Below are 22,920 nucleotides of genomic sequence, written 5' to 3'. Positions count from 1 at the left end.
ATTATTGTTAAAGGTGGAGATTCTATCCTTTGGAGAAGTCTGGTTGAGATTTGGAATGTGGTATCAACAAACATAGGTCACTTGATAGGTGATGGGGAGAGTATATTTTTTTAGAAGGACCAGTGGATGGATGAAGGAATTATCGTTGCGAATGTAGCCTCTCCTATTTTGTCAGGTGAAGGAGGTGAACCAAAGGATGAGTGCCTCTGTGAATAGAGATTGGAAAATCTCTTAATTGGATCATGCTTTTTCAAATCATCATCTTTCAAAAATTTTGAACACTACTCCCCCATTGAAAGATGAAGGCGACGATATGCTGATTTGGAGGCCAAATCCAAAAGGGGTCTTTACGATAAAACATACCTACAGGATTCTCATGAACCAGACTCAAAGCCATAACAAAATGTGGCAGAGGATCTGGGAGTGGAAGGGTCTCCAAAGAGAAAAAAATTTTGTCTGGAAATTAACTCATGGAAGAGTTCTAACAGCGACCAAGACTATGAAATGGAGAAGAAGAAATAACCAAAATTGCTTGTATTATGACTCGGACATTGATACCCCTATCCATGTCATTAGAGACTGCCCTGGAGCCTCTGTTGTATGAACGTTGCTGCTAAATCCTCAAAGGGTGGGGAAATTCTTCAATCTTGGACTGCAAGATTGGATTCTAGCTAATTTCAGTGAGAATTTTGGTAACGATAGTGAAATAGATTGGAAGGACCTGTTTATGATTGCTACTTGGTCGATCTGAAAATTTAGGAATGAATTCATTCACTTGAAAGGCTCCATGTCGATCTGCAACGAGTTAACATTTCACTGGTTTGGCAACCTCCTCTTGACCAGTGGATCAAGCTAAATTCTGATGGAGCCTTGCGAGGTAACCCTGGGCCTACTAGTGGTGCAGGGGTGTTCAGAGATAGTGTCAGAGGTTGGATCTTGGGATATGGGTGCAAGTTGGAAACTGTCAAAGTGATTCAGGCAGAGGTAGAAGCCATTCTTATGGGTCTCTAGATAGCCAAGAGGAAGGGAATCTCCAAGACTCCAAGCTTATCGTTGAGAGTGACTCGCAAGCAGCCATTGAGTTAGTTAGAAATCCTCCGAAGTTCCATCTTAGTCTCACTCGTCCAATAAGGAAGATTGTGGCGCTCTTAGCAGAAAATTGGCAAGTGGTAATCAGGCATGCCTATAGAGAGGTAAACCAGGTGGCAGATGGGTTAGCTAACTTAATGTTGGATCAGAATAATAACTACGTGGAATGGGAACACCCTCCCTCATCGATCTCTTTAGCCTTCTTTGCTGACAGAAGTGAGGTTCATTTTTCCGTTTAGTTTAGTTTCTTTGTTTGTTCCTGCCCTTAGGCCCTCATTTTTACAAAAAAAAATCTCTCTCACATGGTACAAAAAAAAACTCTCTCTTATCTCTCGCCTATGTCATTCATCTCCTACACCACATAATGGGGACTTAACCTGAACCCTAGCGCCATCCATCCCCTCCGTTCTCCATCGGCGAGTTATTGCCATCCCCAGAAGGTGTCGTCACCACATAATGGTTTTTTGAGGATTTTTACTTTTGGCATATAGTCAGTAGTAACTAACTTTATAATTTTTAATCGCATTATATGCAACTTGAATATCAATTATCGCATTTTAATAAAATTTTTAATCACATAATGTTTTCTTTATCAATTATCGCATATAGTTAGTTTTTCTTCCTTTAAAGTTAACTTTAATTTTGATAATAAGTATAGTTAAAATTATTTTCTAATATGAATATTATAATAAAAAATCCCTTTCGTTATTATAACAAACGCCAATTATTAAAAAATTCAGCTCAATGTGTTCATTGTTATTGTAGGTACTGCTCATACGTTAATATAATAAATGGATTCTGTTTCCTATTACTCCATGCTATTCTTGGAGACTACATCCAGACTTCATATATGCAATTCTCGTATACACAATCCAAGTTCATCCATAAATTTTGTTCAACTAAAAAAAAAAATTCACTTTCAACCCATTCACTACCAATAGTCCTAGACTGTTACTCTAATATTCCAAAAAATATTAAATCTCAGCCCATTAACAATCAATCCATGTAGTCCATTACTTCATTAAACCTAAAAAGTTAGACTTCTTCTCTACATTAATGAATCTAGGTGAGTGGAGTAATTATCATTCACTAAACCAACCAACACTGTAAGGAATAGTACCTGTCAATCTTTTGAAACAGCAGTCACATCCAATTCTCCTCTATATGTAAGGTACTAGAGAGAAACATGTAATATCTATATGTGTGAATGTTTTGTATAACCACACCACATAATTTTTCTTGTAAAAAAATTTAAAGTTAATTCTTAAAAAACCATAACAATACATTCTAATTTAATGAGTCTTATTGGCACCTTAAAGTAAAGTTAAAGGACTCATGATTTTAAAAGAAAAAAAAGACTCATGATGGCAATTTTATCTTTTTCATTGATTATTTTGAAAATATTAGAGAATTGTTTTCTTAGGAGATTGGGAAGGCATTGAACGCCAGTGAAGAAGCCTTCACTGGGCGTTTAACGCCCAAAATACTAGAGGGGCTGGCGTTTAAAGCCAGTCAGGGTGGACAGCAAGGGCGTTCAACGCCCAATAAGATGACAGAGCTAGCATTGAATGCCAACTCAAACACACCCTTTGAGTGCATAAATTCCACTCAAAAACCCTCTAGCCCAGAACCAAAGGAAACATAAAGACAATTGAGGTTCCTTTAAATGCACTTCTGCCATGCATAAGTTCTGATGACTACTCATCCTCAAGGGAGGATGAAGACACTAGGGAAGAGCAAGTTGCTTGTTTCCTAGGAGCTCTGATGAAGCTGAATGCCAAACTATTTAGTACAAATCCTCTGGAGGAAGAACCTCCACTGCTTACCAAAGAACTCCATGCTTTGGTTTAGCAAGAGCTACCTCAGAAGCTTTCAGACCCTGGACGCTTTCTGATCCCTTGCACCATAGGCACTATGACCTTTGAAAAGGCTCTATGTGACCTAGGGTCAAGAAAACCTCATGCCACTCTCAATAATGGAGAGGTTGGGAATCATTGAGGTAGAAGCTGCACACGTCTCTTTAGAGATGGCAGACAAGACCATGAAGGAGCTATATGGCTTAGTAGAGGATGTCTTGGTTAAAGTTGAAAATCACTACATCCTTGCAAACTTCATTGTCTTAGACATAGGAGAGGATGAGGATGACTGTGTCATCCTTGAAAGACCTTTCCTAGCCACAGCCAATGCTATCATTGATGTGGCTAAGGGAGAACTAACCCTAAATTTAAGGGAGGACCATATCTTATTTAAGATACCTCACCCCAATTCTCCCTCTAAAAAAGAGATAATTGTGCAAAACCTAGTGTGCCAATCCTCTCTTTCTGTGCAGAGCTCTGCAGAGCCCCCAGACATCAATTCTAAGTTTGGTGTTGGGTAGCCCTCAACAAGCTTTAAGCACAAAGGTACTAAAAAGAAAGTACCTAAAGGCTGGAAGGACAAGAAAGTCCCAACTGAAGCCTTCTCACCTGGCATGAGAGTTGTCTTCACTAAGAAGCTAGTCTTACCACATACAGTGAGCCGTGTCCTATCTCTAGAGCATGTAGAGCTCATCCATGAGAGGACAGACAGAAAATTCACTGTCAGGGACAAAAATTTGAGCCCATACTGACCTCTGTAAGGAGCTAAAGGTCATGCTAGTGACTTTAAAAGAGCGCTTGTTGGGAGGCAACCCAACTTTACTCAACCATTTATTTTCATTTTGTTTTTCCTTTCAGTTGTCAGAGCCATGATCATGTGCATTAGTCAATAGACAGATTTTACAACAGTGAAAATGAAACACTCTGGAAAGAGTGTTAAAGTTGAACGCCAGTGAGGAAGTCCTCCTGGGCATTCAACACCCCAAGAGGGGAGCATTGCTGGCGTTGAATGCTAGCCAGGAAGTAACCCCTGGGCGTTCAAATGCCAATGTAGAGAAGTAGGAAATTTGGAAGTCCCTAGCCTCTCAGGACCAAGAGGTCCCACAGAAGCTCCACCTACCCCCACCTTATTCCCCATTGATCATATTTTCTCGAGGATGAGCAAAACTCTTAAGAGGATGGAGCAAACTAGAGAGCATGCACATAAGCCTGTGTAGCCGCCTCAACAAAGGCAAATGAGTAACATAGAAGAGATCAAGAACTACATGGGATCCTCAAGGAGGAGCACTGGCCACCATCATTCAGGTGGATTCGTTCTCTTTTACTCCTTTCCTGTTAATTTTTGTTTTCTGTCTGTTTATCTGTTTTTTTGTCCTAGTTGCATGATCATTTGCATTGATGTCTTAAAAAGTTGTAAAATGTTTCATATATCTGTCACCTGGCTTAAATGAAAATTTTTATTGAAAATAATTAAGAGGTGCATGAATTTCATGTTTAAAATATGATTAGTTTAATTAGTTTGATGTGGTGTCATTTGCTTTTGTTTTCTGAATGTATGAATTAAATAGTGCATATTTGAAGTTAAAATTTATGAATGTTGGCTCTTGAAAGAATAAGAAAAAAGGAAAAGTATTATTGGTGATCTGAAAAATCTAAAAATTGATTCTTGAAGCAAGAAAAAGCAGCAAAAAGCAACAGAAAAATCATGTTGCAAAAGAAAAAAAAATTACTATGCATGCAAAAAAAAAAAGAAAAAAATAATAAGCAGAAAAAGCCAATAACCCTTTAAACCAAAAGGCAAGGGTAAAAGGGTCCAAGACTTTGAGCATCAGTGGTTAGGAGGGTCCAAAGGAATAAAATCCTGGCATAAGCGGCTCAATCTAAGCTGTCCCTGATGAGCGGATAATTTATACGCTTTTTGGCATTGTTTTTACATAGTTTTTAGTATGATTTAGTTAGTTCTTAGTATATTTTTATTAGTTTTTAAATAAAAATCACATTTCTGGACTTTACTATGAGTTTGTGTGTTTTTTTTGTGATTTTAGGTATTTTCTGGCTGAAATTGAGGGACTTGAGCAAAAATCAGATTCAGAGGTTAAAGAAGGACTGTAGATGCTGTTGGATTATGACCTCCCTACACTCAAAATGGATTTTCTGGAGATATAGAACTTTAAATGGCGCGCTCTCAATTGCGTTGGAAAGTAGACATCCAGGGCTTTCCAGCAATATATAATAGTCCATACTTTGATTAAGGATAGACGACGTAAAGTGGCATTGAACGCCAGTTCCATGCTGCATTCTGGAGTCAAATGGCAGAAACAGGTTGCAAAGTGGAGTTAAACGCCAGAAACAGGTTACAAACTGGCGTTCAACTCCAAGAAAGACCTCTACACGTGTAAAGCTCAATGCTCAGCCCAAGCACACACCAAGTGGGCTCCAGAAGTGGATTTCTGCATCATTTACTCTTTTTTGTAAACCCTAGTAACTAGTTTAGTATAAATAGGACTTTTTACTATTGTATTTACATCTTTAGTTTCATCTTTAGATCACGTTTGGGGGCTGGCCATTCGGCCATGCCTGAACCTTCATCACTTATGTATTTTCAATGGTAGAGTTTCTACACACCATAGATTAAGGTGTGGAGCTCTGCTGTTCCTCAAAGATTAATGCAAAGTACTACTGTTTTTCTATTCAATTCAACTTATTCCGCTTCTAAGATATTCATTTGCACTTCAATATGATGGATGTGATGGTCGTGACAGTCATCATCATTCTAAACTTATGAACGCGTGCCTGACAACCACTTCCATTCTACCTTAGATTGGATGGATATCTCTTGGATATCTAATACAGGGGACCGAGTCCGAGATATTAGGATCTTCGTGGTATAAGTTAGAACCCATGGATGGCCATTCCTGATATCCGGAAAGTCTAAACCTTGTCTGTGGTATTCCGAGTAGGATCTGGGAAGGGGTGGCTGTGACGAGCTTTAAACTCGCGAGTGCTGGGCGTAGTGACAGACGCAAAAGGATCAATGGATCCTATTCCAGTATGATCGAGAACCGACAGATGAATAGCCGTGCCGTGACAGAGCATCTTGGACCATTTTCACTGAGAGGATGGGAAGTAGCCATTGACAACGGTGATGCCCAACATACAGCTTGCCATGGAAAGGAGTAGGAAGGATTGGATGAAGACAACAAGAAAGCAGAGGTTCAGAGGGACGAAAGCATCTCTATACGCTTATCTGAAATTCTCACCAATGAATTACATAAGTACCACTATCCTATTTTATATTTTATTTATCTTTTACTTATCAATTCATAAAATCAGTTGAATTCACCTGACTGAGATTTACAAGGTGATCATAGCTTGCTTCAAGCCGACAATCTCCGTGGGATCGACCCTTACTCACGTAAGGTTTATTACTTGGACGACCCAGTGCACTTGCTGGTTAGTTGTACAAAGTTGTGAAACAAAATTAAGATCATGAACGTGCGTATTGAGTTTTTAGCGCCGTTACCAAGGAAGTAATGATCACGATTTCGCACACCAAGTTTTTGTCGCCGTTGTCGGGGATTGTTCGAGTTTGGACAACTGACGGTTCATCTTGTTGCTCAGATCAGGTAATTTTATTTTTAAGCTTTTTTTCTTATTTTCTAAAAAAAAATTTCTTCTTTTTCGTTTTTCCAAAATTAATTTTCGAAAAATCCAAAAAATTTTAAAATCATAAAATCAAAAATATTTTTGTGTTTCTTGTTTGAGTCTAGAGTCAAGTTTTAAGTTTGGTGTCAATTGCATCTTTTTAATTTTTTAAAAATTATTTTCAAAAATTTCATGCATTGCATTCTTCATGATCTTCAAGTTGTTCTTGGCCAGTCTTCTTGTTTGATCTTCATATTTTCTTGTTTTGTGTCTTTTCTAGTTTTTCATATGCATTTTCAATTTGTTAGTATCTAAAGTTTGCAAATTTCTAAGTTTGGTGTCTTGCATGTTTTTCTTTTCTTGAAAATTTTCAAAAATAAGTCTTGATGTTCATCTTGATCTTCATAGTGTTCTTGCATGCATTAGTTGTTTTGATTCATAATTTTTATGTTTTGTGTCAATTTTATGTTTTTTTCTCTCTCATCATTAAAAATTCAAAAAATAAAAAATATCTTTCCCTTTTTCTTCTCATCAAATTCGAAAATTTGAGTTGACTTTTTCAAAAAATTTTAAAATCTAGTTGTTTTTATGAGTCAAGTCAAATTTTCAATTTAAAAATCTTATCTTTTTTAAATCTTTTTCAAAAATCAAATCTTTTTAAATTTCTTTTTCAAATCTTTTTCAAAATAAGTTTCAATCACATCTTTTTCAAAATCAATTTCAAAATCTTTTCTAACTTCTTATCTTTTTAAAATTGATTTTCAAATCTTTTTCCATCAATCTTATCTTTTTGTTTCAATCATATCTTTTTCAATTTCAATCATATCTTTTTCAAAAACAAATTTCAAATCTCTTTTAATCAATCATATCTTTTTGTTTCAATCATATCTTTTTCAAAACTACCTAACTAACTCTCTCCTTCTAAATTTCGAAAATTCCTTCCATCTTTTTCAAAATTCCTTTTTAATTAACTGATTGTTTTTAATTTTAATTTTAATTCAATTTCAATTTTAATTTTTGAATTTTAAATTTAATTTTAAAATATTCTTATTTTATTTTGTTTAATTTTCGAATTCCTCTCTTATCTCTAATCTCCTTCTATTTATTTATTCATCTACTAACACTTCTCTTCCATCCAAAATTCGAACCCCATCTCCCTTTCTGAGTTCAAATTTTTCCTCTTCTCCTTCTCATATTCTTCTCTTCTTCTACTCACATAAAGGAACCTCTCTCTACTGAGGCAAAGAGGATCCCTATTATTTTCTATTTTCTTCTTTTTCATATGAGCAGGAACAAGGATAAGAACATTCTTGTTGAAGCTGATCCTGAACCTGAAAGGACTCTGAAGAGGAAGCTAAGGGAAGCTAAAGCACAACTCTCTGGAGAAAATCTGACAGAAATTTTCGAAAAAGAAGAAGATATGGCCGAAAATAATAACAATGCAAGGAGGATGCTTGGTGACTTTACTGCACCTAATTCTAATTTACATGGAAGAAGCATCTCAATCCCTGCCATTGGAGCAAACAATTTTGAGCTTAAACCTCAATTAGTTTCTCTGATGCAACAGAACTGCAAGTTTCATGGACTTCCATCCGAAGATCCTTTTCAGTTCTTAACTAAGTTCTTGCAGATCTGTGATACTGTTAAGACCAATGGGGTTGATCCCGAGGTCTACAGGCTTATGCTTTTCCCATTTGCTGTAAGAGACAGAGCTAGAGTATGGTTGGACTCTCAACCTAAAGATAGCCTGAACTCTTGGGATAAGCTGGTCACGGCTTTCTTAGCCAAGTTCTTTCCTCCTCAAAAGCTTAGTAAGCTTAGAGTGGATGTTCAAACCTTCAGACAGAAAGAAGGTGAATCCCTCTATGAAACTTGGGAGAGATATAAGGAACTGACCAAAAGGTGTCCTTCGGATATGCTTTCAGAATGGACCATCCTGGATATATTCTATGATGGTCTGTCTGAGCTATCAAAGATGTCACTAGACCATTCTGCAGGTGGATCCATTCACCTAAAGAAAACGCCTGCAGAAGCTCAAGAACTCATTGACATGGTTGCAAATAACCAGTTCATGTACACTTCTGAAAGGAATCTTGTGAATAATGGGACGCCTATGAGGAAGGGAGTTCTTGAAATTGATACTCTGAATGCCATATTGGCTCAGAATAAAATATTGACTCAGCAAGTCAATATGATTTCTCAGAGTCTGAATGGAATGCAAGCTGCATCCAACAGTACTCAAGAGGCATCTTCTGAGGAAGAAGCTTATGATCCTGAGAACCCTGCAATAGCAGAGGTGAATTACATGGGTGAACCCTATGGAAACACCTATAATCCCTCATGGAGAAATCACCCAAATCTCTTATGGAAGGATCAACAAAAGCCTCAACAAGGCTTTAATAATGGTGGAAGAAATAGGTTTAGCAATAGCAAGCCTTTTCCATCATCCACTCAGCAAAAGACAGAGAGTTCTGAGCAGACCCCATCTAGCTTGGTAAATATAGTCTCTGATCTATCTAAGGCCACTCTAAGTTTCATGAATGAAACAAGGTCCTCCATTAGAAATTTGGAAGCACAAGTGGGCCAGCTAAGTAAAAGGATCATTGAAACCCCTCCTAGTACTCTCCCAAGCAATACAGAAGAAAACCCAAAAGGAGAGTGCAAGGCCATTGAATTGATCATCATGGCCGAACCTGCAAGGGAGGGAGAGGACGTGAATCCCAGTGAGGAAGACCTCCTGGGACGTCCAGAGATCAATAAGGAGTTTCCCTCTGAGGAACCAAAGGACTCTGAGGCTCATCTGGAGACCATAGAGATTCCATTGAACCTCCTTATACCATTCATGAGCTCTGATGAGTATTCTTCTTCTGAAAAGAATGAAGATGTTACTGAAGAGCAAGTTGCCAAGTACCTTGGTGCAATCATGAAGCTGAATGCCAAATTATTTGGTAATGAGACTTGGGAAGATGAACCTCCCTTACTCATCAATGAACTAAGTGATCTGGATCAACTGAGATTGCCTCAGAAGAAACAGGATCCTGGAAAGTTCTTAATACCTTGTACCATAGGCACCATGACCTTTGAGAAGGCTCTATGTGACCTTGGATCAGGGATAAACCTCATGCCACTCTCTGTAATAGAGAAACTGGGAATCTTTGAGGTGCAAGCTGCCAGAATCTCATTAGAGATGGTAGACAACTCAAGAAAACAGGCTTATGGACTAGTAGAGGACGTGTTAGTAAAGGTTGAAGGCCTTTACATCCCTGCTAATTTCATAATCCTAGATACTGGGAAGGATGAGGATGAATCCATCATCCTTGGAAGATCCTTCCTAGCCACAGCAAGAGCTGTGATTGATGTGGACAGAGGAGAATTGATCCTTCAACTGAATGATGACAACCTTGTGTTTAAAACTCAAGGATCTCCTTCTGTAACCATGGAGAGGAAGCATGAAAAGCTTCTCTCACTGCAGAGCCAACCAAAGCCCCCACAGTCAAACTCTAAGTTTGGTGTTGGGAGGCCACAACCAAACTCTAAGTTTGGTGTTGGGAGGTCCCAACCTTGCTCTGATTATCTGTGAGGCTCCATGAGAGCTCACTGTCAAGCTATTGACATTAAAGAAGCGCTTGTTGGGAGGCAACCCAATGTTATTTAATCATTTTTATTTTATTTGCTATTTCATATTTTATTAGGTTGATGATCATGTGGAGTCACAAAAACTACTGAAAAATCGAAAACAGAATGAAAAATAGCATTGAAAACAGCACACCCTGGAGGAAGGGCTTACTGGCGTTTAAACGCCAGAATAGAGCATGAAACTGGCGTTAAACGCCAGAAACAAGCAGCAGTCTGGCGTTTAAACGCCAGGATTGCATCCAGAGGAAAGCTGGCGTTAAACGCCAGAAACAAGCATCAGACTGGCGTTCAACGCCAGAAACATGCTGCAGTCTGGCGTTAAACGCCAGGATTACATATATGGGGCGTTTTACACGTCTAAAAGGTGTAAGGATGAGAAATCCTCAAACACCTCAGGATCTGTGGACCCCACAGGATCCCCACCTACTTCTTCTCTCTTCTTCACACCTTTCTATAACTCTCTTCCCCAAATACCCCTCACCAATCAACTCAATCACTCTTCCCCATCACCTCTTCACCAATCACATCCATCCTCTCTTTCCCAAAAACCCCACCTACCTTTAAATTCAAAATAATTTCCCTCCCAAACCCAACCCTAAATGGCCGAACCCTAAACCCCTCCCTACTCCTATATAAATCCCTCATTCCTTCTTCATTTTCACATAACACAACCCTCTCTTCACTCCTTGGCCGAAACCACTTCTCCTTCCATCTCCTCCATTCTCTTCGTCTGAGTCATGGGAGATGAAGAGATTCATCTCTAAGGTCCATCAAGACCACTTTTATGAAGTTGTGGCCAAGAAGAAAGTGATCCCTGAGGTTCCTTTCAAACCAAAAAGAATGAGTATCCGGAGATCCGTCATGAAATCCAAAGAAGGGGTTGGGAAAATTCTCACGAACCCCATTCAACAAGTCGGGATCCTAATGGTTCAAGAGTTTTATGCAAACGCATGGATCACAAGGAACCATGATCAAAATGTGAACCCGAACCCAAAGCATTGGCTTACCATGGTTCGGGGGAAATACTTAGATTTCAGTCCGGAAAATGTAAGGCTGGCGTTCAACTTGCCAATGATGGAAGAGAACGCACGCCCCTACACAAGAAGGGTCAACTTTGATCAAAGGTTGGACCAAGTCCTCATGGACATATGTGTGGAAGGAGCTCAATGAAAAATTGACTCAAAAGGCAAGCAAGTTCAACTAAGAAGGCTTGACCTCAAACCAGTAGCTAGAGGATGGTTGGAGTTCATTCAACCCTCAATCATTCCTACTAGCAACCGGTCTGAAGTTACTGTAGACCGAGCCATCATGATCCATAGTATCATGATTGGGGAGGAAGTGAAAGTTCATGAGATCATACCTCAAGAACTCTACAAGGTGGCTGACAAGTCCTCCACTTGGGCAAGGTTAGCCTTTCTTCACCTCATATGCCACCTCTACAATTCAGCTGGAATTGACATAGAGGGAGATATCCTCATTGAAGAGGATAAGCCCATCACTAAGAAAAGGATGGAGCAAACAAGAGATCATGGACATGAGGAAATTCCTCATCATGAAATCCCTGAGATGTCTCAGGGGATGCACTTTCCTCCACAGAATTATTGGGAACAAATCAATACTTTCCTAGGAGAATTAAGTTCCAACATGGGACAACTAAGGGTGGAGCACCAAGAGCGCTCCATCATCCTCCATGAAATTAGAGAAGATCAAAGAGCTATGAGGGAGGAGCAAGAAAGACAAGGAAGAGACATAGAGGAGCTCAAGAGCACCATTGGTTCTTCAAGAAGAGGAAGATGCCACCCTCACTAAGGTGGACTCATTCCTTAATCTCCTTGTTTATTTATTTTCCTGTTTTTCGATTTTTGAGCTTTATGTTTTATTTATGTTTGTGTCTTTACTATATGATCACTAGTGTCTAAGTGTCTATGCCTTAAAGTTATGAATATGAATCCATCACCTCTCTTGAATGAAAAATGTTTTAATTACAAAAGAATAAGAAGTACAGGGTTTCAAATTCATCATTGAAACTAGTTTAATTATTTTGATGTAGTGACAATACTTTTTGTTTTCTGAATGAATGCTTGAACAGTGCATATGTCTTTTGAAGTTGATGTTTATGAATGTTAAATATGTTGGCTATTGAAGAATAAGGAAAAAGGAGACATGTTATTTGATAATCTGAAAAATCATAAAAAATGATTCTTGAAGCAAGAAAAAAGCAATGAATACAAAAGCTTGCAAAAAAAATGGCGAAAAAAAAAGAGAAAGAGAAAGAAAAAGCAAGCAGAAAAAGCCAAAAGCTCTTTAAACCAAAAGGCAAGAGCAAAAAGCCAATAGCCCTTAAAACCAAAAGGCAAGGGTAATAAAAAAGAATCCAAGGCTTTGAGCATCAGTGGATAGGAGGGCCTAAAGGAATAAAATCCTGGCCTAAGCAGCTAAACCAAGCTGTCCCTAACCATGTGCTTGTGGCGTGAAGGTGTCAAGTGAAAACTTGAGACTCAGCGGTTAAAGTCGAGGTCCAAAGCAAAAAAAGAGTGTGCTTAAGAACCCTGGACACCTCTAATTGGGGACTTTAGCAAAGCTGAGTCACAATCTAAAAAGGTTCACCCAGTTATGTGTCTGTGGCATTTATGTATCCGGTGGTAATACTGGAAAACAAAGTGCTTAGGGCCACGGCCAAGACTCATAAAGTAGCTGTGTTCAAGAATCAACATACTGAACTAGGAGAATCAATAACACTATCTGAACTCTGAGTTCCTATAGATGCCAATCATTCTGAACCTCAATGGATAAAGTGAGATACCAAAACTATTCAAGAGACAAAAAGCTACAAGTCCCGCTCATTTGATTGGAGCTAAGTTTCATTGATATTTTGGAATTTATAGTATATTCTCTTCTTTTTATCCTATTTTATTTTCAGTTGCTTGGGGACAAGCAACAATTTAAGTTTGGTGTTGTGATGAGCGGATAATTTATACGCTTTTTGGCATTGTTTTTACATAGTTTTTAGTATGATTTAGTTAGTTTTTAGTATATTTTTATTAGTTTTTAAATAAAAATCACATTTCTGGACTTTACTATGAGTTTGTGTGTTTTTTGTTTTGTGATTTCAAGTATTTTCTGGCTGAAATTGAGGGACTTGAGCAAAAATCAGATTCAGAGGTTAAAGAAGGACTGCAGATGCTGTTGGATTCTGACCTCCCTGCACTCAAAGTGGATTTTCTTGAGATACAGAACTCCAAATGGCGCGCTCTTAATTGCGTTGGAAAGTAGACATCCAGGGCTTTCCAGCAATATATAATAGTCCATACTTTGATTAAGGATAGACGACGTAAACTGGCGTTGAACGCCAGTTCCATGCTGCATTCTGGAGTCAAACGGTAGAAACAGGTTGCAAAGTGGAGTTAAACGCCAGAAACAGGTTACAAACTGGCGTTCAACTCCAAGATAGAGTGCTCAGCTCAAGCACACACCAAGTGGGTCCCAGAAGTGGATTTCTGCATCATTTACTCTTTTCTGTAAACCCTAGTAACTAGTTTAGTATAAATAGGACTTTTTACTATTGTATTTACATCTTTAGTTTCATCTTTAGATCACATTTAGGGGCTGGCCATTCGGCCATGCCTGAACCTTCATCACTTATGTATTTTCAATGGTAGAGTTTCTACACGCCATAGATTAAGGTGTGGAGCTCTGCTGTTCCTCAAAGATTAATGCAAAATACTACTGTTTTTCTATTCAATTCAACTTATTCCGCTTCTAAGATATTCATTCGCACTTCAATATGATGGATGTGATGGTCGTGACAGTCATCATTATTCTCAACTTATGAACGCGTGCCTGACAACCACTTCCGTTCTACCTTAGATTGGATGGATATCTCTTGGATATCTAATATAAGAGACCGAGTCCGAGATATTAGGATCTTCGTGGTATAAGGTAGAACCCATGGATGGCCATTCCTGAGATCCGGAAAGTCTAAACCTTGTCTGTGGTATTCCGAGTAGGATCTGGGAAGGGGTGGCTATGACGAGCTTCAAACTCGCGAGTGCTGGGCGTAGTGACAGACGCAAAAGGATCAATGGATCCTATTCCAGTATGATCAAGAACCAACAGATGAATAGCCGTGCCGTGACAGAGCATCTTGGACCATTTTCACTGAGAGGATGAGAAGTAGCCATTGACAACGGTGATGCCCAACATACAGCTTGCCATGGAAAGGAGTAGGAAGGATTGGATGAAGACAATAAGAAAGCAGAGGTTCAGAGGGACGAAAGCATCTCTATACGCTTATCTGAAATTCTCACCAATGAATTACATAAGTACCACTATCCTATTTTATATTTTATTTATCTTTTACTTATCAATTTATAAAATCAGTTGAATCCGCTTGACTGAGATTTACAAGGTGACCATAGCTTGCTTCAAGCCGACAATCTCCGTGGGATCGACCCTTACTCACGTAAGGTTTATTACTTGGACGACCCAGTGCACTTGCTGGTTAGTTGTACGAAGTTGTGAAACAGAATTAAGATCATGAACATGCGTATTGAGTTTTTAGCGCCGTTACCAAGGAAGTAATGATCACGATTTCACACACCAGTCCCTAACCATGTGTTTGTGGCGTCAAGGTGTCAAGTGAAAAGCTTGTGATTGAGTGGTTAAAGTCGTGGTCTAAAGTAAAAAGAGTGTGCTTAAGAACTATGGACACCTCTATCTGGGGACTCTAGCAAAGCTGAGTCACAATCTAAAAATGTTCACCCAGTTAAAGTGTCTGTGGCATGAATCTATCTGGTGGTAATACTGGAAAACAGAGTGCTTAGGGTCACAGCCAAGACTCAGAAAGCTGTGTTCAAGAATCAAAATGAGCTTAACTAGGAGAGTCAATAATATCATCTGGATTCTAAGTTCCTAAAGATGCCAACATCTCTGAGTTTCAATGGATATTGGATAGTGAGATGCCAAAACTATTCAGAAGCAAAAAGCTACTAAGTCCCGCTCATCTGATTTTTAACTAAGCTTCATTTGAAAAATAGAAATTTATTGTATCTTAATTTTCTTTTTATCCTATTGTGTTTTTAGTTGCTTGGGGACAAGCAACGGTTTAAGTTTGGTGTTGTGATGAGCGGATATTTTATACGCTTTTTGACATCACTTTCATATAGTTTTGTGTGTGTTTTATTTAGTTTTTATTAAGTTTTTATAGGGTTTAGTGTTAAATTCACATTTTTAGATTCTACTATGAGTTTTTTTGTTTTTGGGCAATTTTAGGTAATTTCTGGCTGAAATTGAGGAGCTAGAGCAGAAGTCTGATTCAGAGACAGAGAAAGCACTGCAGATGCTGTCCAAATCTGACCTGCTTGCATTTAGAAGAGCTTTTCTGGAGCTACAGAAGTCTAAATGGAGCGATCTCAATGACTATGGAAATCTGACTTTCAGAGCTTTCCAGAAATATATAATAGTTCATACTTTATTTCGGATTAGAAGGCCCAAAACTTGCGTCCAACGCCAGCCTCCTGCCATCTTCCAGGTGTCCAACGCCCAAAGAGTAGAGTCCAGCATCCAAAGGCCCAAAGAGGACCCCCTAGCTGGCATTCCATGCCCTAGAGACCTCATGGCACGTGGATCTCATCAAAGCTCAGTCCAATCACTCACCAAGTGGGCCTCAGAAGTGAATTTTAGCACTAAATAGACTGTTTTACCCTTACTAGTCATTTGTTTAGTATTTAAGGGATTATGTTCATGTAATTTTAGGAACCATCATCAAGAATCATCACTCTCCGATTTAGGAGAGCTCTATACACATTTTTATCTTTGTTTTTATTTTCAATATGAGTTTCTAAACCTCCTAGGTTGAGGGGAGGAGCCCTGCTGAGTCCTATAAATTAATTAAAGTACTATTTCTTCTTCTTCGATCCGTGTCTGATCTATCTCTAAGATGTATATTCTGATCTTCATCGTGATGAATAGGACGATCTGACAAATTGGCTCTGTTCATCACATTAAGACGAACATGCCTGACAAACACCCGCGTCTACTTCGATTCGTGTGAATACTTGGCCAGAAAGCACGAACCAACAGCTATGTTTATACATCTCTCAGACGGTTAATCCACGATTTCGTTGGGGACTTCTCGAGACACCAGTTCATCCGATCTCCAGGGAGATTAGGGTCTCCGTGGTATAGGCTAGAATCTATAGAAGCAGCGTTCTCTGATCCGGAAGATTCGACCTTGTCTGTGGCATTTTGAGTAGGATCGCCAAGAAAACGATTTGCTAAGAGCTTCACCCTCCATCGGATTGAATGACCACGGGCAATGGCATTCAACCTGTAGCAGAGGAGATCAAGGACCATTGGTGTGACTTTGTTCACTTACAACCTGCCATAGAAGAAGATCATTCACAAGCAAAGAAGATAATAGTACCAGAGTTACTTCAGAAAGGAAAAACAACTCCAACTCCCGACTCTATCCCTATCAGCATTTTAATTCCCAACATATAATTCCTAATAGCCAACTTCTTAATAGCTAATTTATAAATCCAACTCCTTCTGATTTTGCCTGACTAAGACCTGCAAGACAATCATAGCTTGTTTCAAGCCACAATCCTCGTGGGATTGACCCTGACTCGCTCAAGTATTACTTGGATGAACCAGTACACTTGCTGGTATTTCTACTATTGTACGAAATAATGTAGGTTATGCATACACACGCAACTAGCATCCAACGCTAGGAATAGGGTAGGTGGCTGGCGTTGAATGCTAGTTTTGGGCCTTCATTTCCAAAGAAAAGTATGGATTATTATAAATTTCTGGAAAGCCCTGGATGTTAGCTTTCCATACCCGTTGAGAGCACGCCATTTGGACTTTTGTAGCTCCAGAAAAGTTCCTTCGAGTGCACGGAGGTCAGATCCTGACAGCATCTGCAGTCCTTTCTCTGTCTCTGAATCAGACTTTTGCTCAAACTCCTCAATTTTCAGCCAGAAAATACTTGAAATCACCATAAAACACACAAACTCAAAGTAGAATCCAAAAATGTGAATTTTTCACTAAAACCTATGAAAACATAATAAAACCTATACAAAATATAATGAAAACTATATGAAAATAATACAAAAAAGCGTATAAAATATTCTCTCATCAACCTCCCATAGAATCCACTTATGGTGATCACGACAAGGATTGGCACAGGCCTAGTTAAACGAATCCTCGTTGACACGGGAGCTGACTCAAACATCATGTTCAGAAATGAATTTGACGCCCTAGGGCTCAAGGAAGCTGACCTCAAGGTCCACCATCACGAGGTCATAGGCCTAGGAGACAACTACATAAGGCCTAACGGAGTAATCACACTTCCAGTCTGCGTAGGATCCAATGAAGCAAAGAAGTCGGTAATGGCAGAGTTTGTCGTCTTACGAGACTCCACAGCTTACAAAGTCATTATGGGAAGAAAGACGATTAATGAGTTCTCAGTTGTGATATACACCAAGTTCCTGGTGATAAAATTCGTCACAGATGACGGGACTGTTGGATCCATAAGAGGTGATGTGGAAACGACCGTTGCATGCGATAACACCAGTCTTTTCCTGAGGAAGAGATTGAAGGATGTAGCCGGTGTTTTCTTGGCCGATTTAGATGCGAGGCTAGATGAGAACCCAAGGCCAGAGCCCCAGGGTGACCTAGAGAAGTTTCGAGTTGGGGACTCAGAGGAAAAGTTTACCTTCGTGAACAGAAATCTCCCCCACACCCTAAAGGAGCCTCTGATGAAGACTATAAGAGTGAATGACGATCTCTTTACCTGGACCCCAACCGACATGCTAGGAGTGGACCCCAACTTCATGTCCCACCAGCTGGCCATCAAGCCGAATTCTAGGCTCGTGGCTCAGCGGAGGAGGAAAATGTCGCAGGAGAGAGCTAGCGAGGTGGCCAAGCAGACAGCCAGCCTGCTAGATGCTGGGTTTATACGAGAACTCGAGTATTCGACATGGCTGTCCAACGTAGTCTTAGTTAAGAAAGCCAACGGGAAGTGGAGGATGTGCGTCGATTACTCGGACCTCAACAAAGCCTGCCCCAAAGACTCCTTTCCCCTACCAATCATTGACGCCCTAGTCGACGCAGCAGCGGGATATCATTTCCTGAGTTTTATGGATGCCTCTGGGTACAAAATACCTATGCAGTAAGACGAGGTGTATAACGCCATTTATAACGCCAACTGGTATGTATTGTTACAAAGTAATGCCCTTTGGACTGAAAAACGCTAGGGCAACCTATCAAAGGATGATGAACAAAGTCTTCGCCGGCCTCATCGGCAAGTTGGTCGAGGTGTATGTTGACGCTATCCTGGTAAAGACCAGTGAGCCAACTGATCTGGTAAGAGACCTCAAGACTGTCTTCGAGTCTCTTCGGAAGCATAACATGAGGCTCAATCCTCTTAAGTGCGCTTTTTCCATGGAAGCTGGGAAGTTCCTTGGCTTCATGATAACATAGAGGGGAGTAGAGTCCAACCTGAACAAGTTTGAAGCCGTCTTGCGAATGAAAAGCTCGGGTTACGTTAAGGACGTGCAAAGGTTGGTAGGAAGGCTCACTGCTCTATCTCACTTCCTCGGCGCGTTGGCAACAAAGGCCCCCCTTCTTCAATCTGATGTAAAAAGGAATCGCCTTCGAATGGACCCCATCATGTGAAGAAGCTTTTGACCACTTCAAAAAGATACTATCAGCACCCCCTTTCCTCGGTAAGCCGAAAGAGGGAGAATCGTTATTCTTATACCTGGCAGTTACGGATCAAGCCCTAGCGACTGCACTCATCCGAAAGGAAGGCAAGATCCAATAACCAGTATATTTCGTCAGAAAGGCACTTCAAGGAGCAGAACTGAGGTACACCAAGCTAGAAACGATGGACTATGCTCTGTTGATCTCATCCAGAAGGTTGAAACAATACTTCCAGGGGTACCCAGTCACTGTCAAGACTGACCAAGCCATCAAACAAGTTCTCCAGAAACCTGATTTAGCGGGCCGCATAATGGTGTGGGCAATCGAGCTATCCTAGTATGATTTGCACTATGAACCCAGGCATGCAATCAAGGCCCAAGCAATGGTGGACTTCCTGTTAGAGGTAGGTAGGAGACCGGGCTGAGGACTCGAGCACACGGTGGAAGCTCCATGTGGACGGAGCTTCCAACCAGGCGTTCGGGAGGGTGGGGGGAGTAAGAATAATACTCCAAAACCCGACCGGAATGACTTATGAGCAGTCAATCAAAGTTTGAATTCCCGGTATCCAACAACCAGGCGAAATATAAAGCCTTGATAGGTGGCCTACCCTTGGCCAAAAAGGTCGGGGCTTCATGGGTCGAGGTCAACAGCGATTCTCAGATTGTTACCTCCCAAGTTAATGGGACCTATTAGGCCAAGGACTCCCTGCTCCAGAAATTCCTGGAGACGGTGAAAAAGTTGTGCGAAGATTTTGAGGAAATCATGGTTCAACATGTACATAGAGAAAGAAACGCGAGGGCCGATCTCCTATCAAAATTGGCAAGCACAAAGGCAGGAACGGGAAACTGATCCCTGATCCAAGGACGGATAAAAGAGCCATCGGTAACCCTCTATATGATGCAAGCGACGCCCCTCCCCCTTCGTGGGTTGACCCAATCCTCCACTTCTTAGAAAAGGGCCAACTCCCTGAAGACGAGCAAGACGCCAAGACAGTAAGGCGGGAAGCGACTAAGTACGTAGCAATACAGGGCCAGTTGTATAAACGAGGACTAAATCAGCCACTGTTAAAGTGCCTACGTTCCGACCAAATGGATTACGTCCTAGGCGAAGTCCATGAAGGATGCTGCGGCCACCATATTGGGGGAAAGGCATTAGTCAGAAAGCTCGTCAGAGCCAGATATTATTGGCCCTCTATGATGTCGGATGCTCAAGAATTTGTTATAAGATGCAAGAAATGTTAGGAGAATGCTAACTTCTACAATTCCCCAGCGATAGAGTTAAACTCAATGCTAGCACCGCGACCTTTCGCCTAATGGGGAGTTGACCTTTTAGGTTCGTTCCCAGTGGGTCCCGGGAAGGTCAAATATCTAATCGTGGCGATCGATTACTACACCAAGTGGATTGAACCGGAGCCGTTGGCCAATATATCCTCAGCCAATTGCCAGAAGTTCATTTGGAGACAAGTGGTCTCCAGGTTTGGAATCTCGAAGGTCGTCATCTCGGACAATGGGATACAGTTCGCAGACAAGGAGTTCGGGGAGTTCCTCTCAGGACTGGGAGTCAAGCAGAAATTCTCATCAGTAGAACACCCACAAAGTAATGGCCAGGTGGAGGCTGCGAATAAAGTCATCCTTCATGGCTTGAAGAAACGACTGGATCAGAAGAAGCAGTCTTGGGCAGACGAGCTTACCTCAGTGCTATGGTCGTACAGGACAATGCCCCAATCATCTACCGGGGAAACCCCATTCTGACTTACCTACGGGGTCGACGCGGTCATTCCAGTCGAAATCGGGGAACCTGGCCTAAGACTACTCCTCGGGGGTGTGGAAGAATCGGTGGAGAAGGATCTGGTTGATGAAACCAGAGAAATGGCCCACCTGACAGAAAATGCGCTGAAGAAGAGGTTGGCTTTAAGATACAACGCCAGAGTGCTGAAGAGGAGCTTCCTGTCAGGGGACCTGTGTTGCGGATGAATGACATCGGACTACCCAGCCCGGGAGAAGGCAAGTTGGCAGCAAATTGGGAAGGCCCATACAGGGTAAGAGAAGTACTTGGCAAAGGGGCTTACAAGCTGGAATGCTTGGATGGAAGCGAGGTGCCAAGGACATGGAACGTAGCAAACTTAAAAAGGTTCTACTCTTGAAAGACGGCCTGACGACCTAACGGTTTTCCGCTCTTTTGATTCACCTTGACTCTAATCTGTCATCTAGCTTTTATTATTTCATTTGTTACCTTAGTTTATCTCACTTGCTATCATGTTTTGTTTCATTCCATAAACTTTCACTTGTTACCTTGGTTTATCTCACTTGCTATCATGTTTTGTTTTACTCCATAAACGCTGCATTATGCCATTTTGTTGATTTTTAGTTATACCTTTACTTTTCGCACGGCTAACCGGGACTGATCACCCCAGAAGCTCAAATCGGCGTGAAGTACCATAAGCGAAATATGCGGCCTACCGGCCCAACGACAAGGCTAGCAAATAGCAACACCCAAATATTTTTCAAAGGTAACTAATCGGCCTACAAAAAGCCTACCGGCTCGACGATAAGGAAAACCGCGTTTTCAATTCCAAAAATAATTAATCGGCTAGAAATTATGTATACCACGAGCCAGCGCAACAAAACAAGGGCAACACGTCGGCCCGATAAGTCAAAGTTACAAAACAAGCGAAAAGACAAAGTATTACAGCAAGGAAAAATTCGTTACAGAAATAAAACAGGTCATAACTGCTAAGGAGCTCCCGCCTTCTTGGGGATGTCCACGATCTTGCCATCCTGGACTTTCTTGAAAGCCCCAATCAAAGAAGTGTCGAGGTCAGGAGCCAAGAGGGCAATCTGGGCCTTGATCCCCTCCTTGGTAGCCCTGACGACCTTCTTCGCATCCCTCATAATATCCTTATTCTTCTTATTCAAAGCAACGACCTCCTGCTGAGCGGCCTGGGCCGACCTCTCGGTCTCACCCTAGTTTTCCTCTAGCTCCTTCAGTTTTTTCTCTACGTTCTTCACTTTGGCTTCAGTAGCAATAGCCCTACCCTGAGCCACGTTCAAGTCCTTGGAAAGAGAGAGCTCGCGATCTACCAGCCTGTTGATCTCGGAGGCGTCCTCCCCTGCCTTCTTCTCTCTCTCTCTCTCGTCAAGCTGACTCTTCAGAGACGCCTCCTAGGCCGTCAGGTCGGTGATGTCCTTCTGAGCAGCACGTAACTTCCCTTCTAAAGTCTGACGCTGTGCCAAGACATGTTCCACTTTTCTCGGGACAACGGCAGCTCGGAGAAGGCTGCGGTAAGTCCACTTTGCTTGGACAGCAAGGTCCTCCTCTAGGAAGAAGTCCTCAGTACCCGAAAGGAGGTGGGAGTCGATGAAGCCTCCAACATCGAAGCTCCTCTCCATCACAGTTAGGGCCTTCCCAGAATCCGTCTTTCGCTTCTGAGGGATGGGGACGATTGTCAGTTCAGGATCTGCCTCAAGGTCGACCTCTTCCTCCAGGATCGGCTCTTCAATGGCAGTGCGTAGATGGTCCTCGGGATGAATGTTGCCTGAAGGCTGTGAATCAGTCTGATCCCTAGCAACACCCCGACCACTATTCTCCGCGACGGCTTCTTGACCCGGGATCTCAGAGTGGGTTGCGGAAGAATCGTCGTCGTCGCTCCCACCGAGGAAGTGGGCCACCAGGTCCTCCATGGTCGTCTTCCCTTTAGCCATGGCAACTACAAAATAAACACAAGTGAGGGAGTGAGGAACTAGGATATCAACGAAAAGGAAAAACTGAAAGCAAGGAAATGACCTACCGACTTGGGCTTGCCCAACCTCTTGATCCCCTATCACGAGATGGGGATTTAAATTCTTCGATCCAAAAATCGCCAACAATACGTTGGCTATCCGATGGTTCTCCTCACTCATCCCCTCATATGTCTCTTTTATTAAATAATCTGAGCCTGCCCCGAAACTCCAATAAGTCAGGATCCTCCTCTCCCCCTCCAGAGTAAGCC

The 22,920-nt window shown here is 41.2% G+C and overlaps 1 protein-coding gene and 1 non-coding gene across 2 annotated transcripts; one reads left to right on the top strand and one right to left on the bottom strand.

Moving 5' to 3' along the window:
- Positions 1-8,403: 8,403 nt before the first annotated feature.
- LOC148544185 (small nucleolar RNA R71) lies at positions 8,404-8,511 on the bottom strand. Its single transcript, XR_015901048.1, has one exon. It is a non-coding gene; the product is annotated as a small nucleolar RNA R71 (small nucleolar RNA).
- Positions 8,512-17,386: 8,875 nt separating this feature from the next.
- On the top strand, positions 17,387-21,075 carry LOC148544184 (uncharacterized). The gene is made up of 7 exons (XM_088498888.1): positions 17,387-18,258; positions 18,485-18,593; positions 18,711-18,901; positions 18,998-19,169; positions 19,715-20,168; positions 20,277-20,626; positions 20,797-21,075. Exons 1-7 carry the CDS (start codon positions 17,387-17,389, stop codon positions 21,073-21,075), a joined length of 2,427 nt encoding a protein of 808 aa, XP_088355014.1.
- The last annotated feature ends 1,845 nt before the right edge of the window (positions 21,076-22,920 follow it).

This window comes from Arachis ipaensis, chromosome B9 (assembly GCF_059453495.1).
Source record: "Arachis ipaensis isolate K30076 ecotype BB chromosome B9, ASM5945349v1, whole genome shotgun sequence".
NCBI lineage: Eukaryota > Viridiplantae > Streptophyta > Magnoliopsida > Fabales > Fabaceae > Arachis > Arachis ipaensis.
Note: the sequence above shows the minus strand (reverse complement) of the source record. Positions and strands in the feature narration are given on the sequence as shown.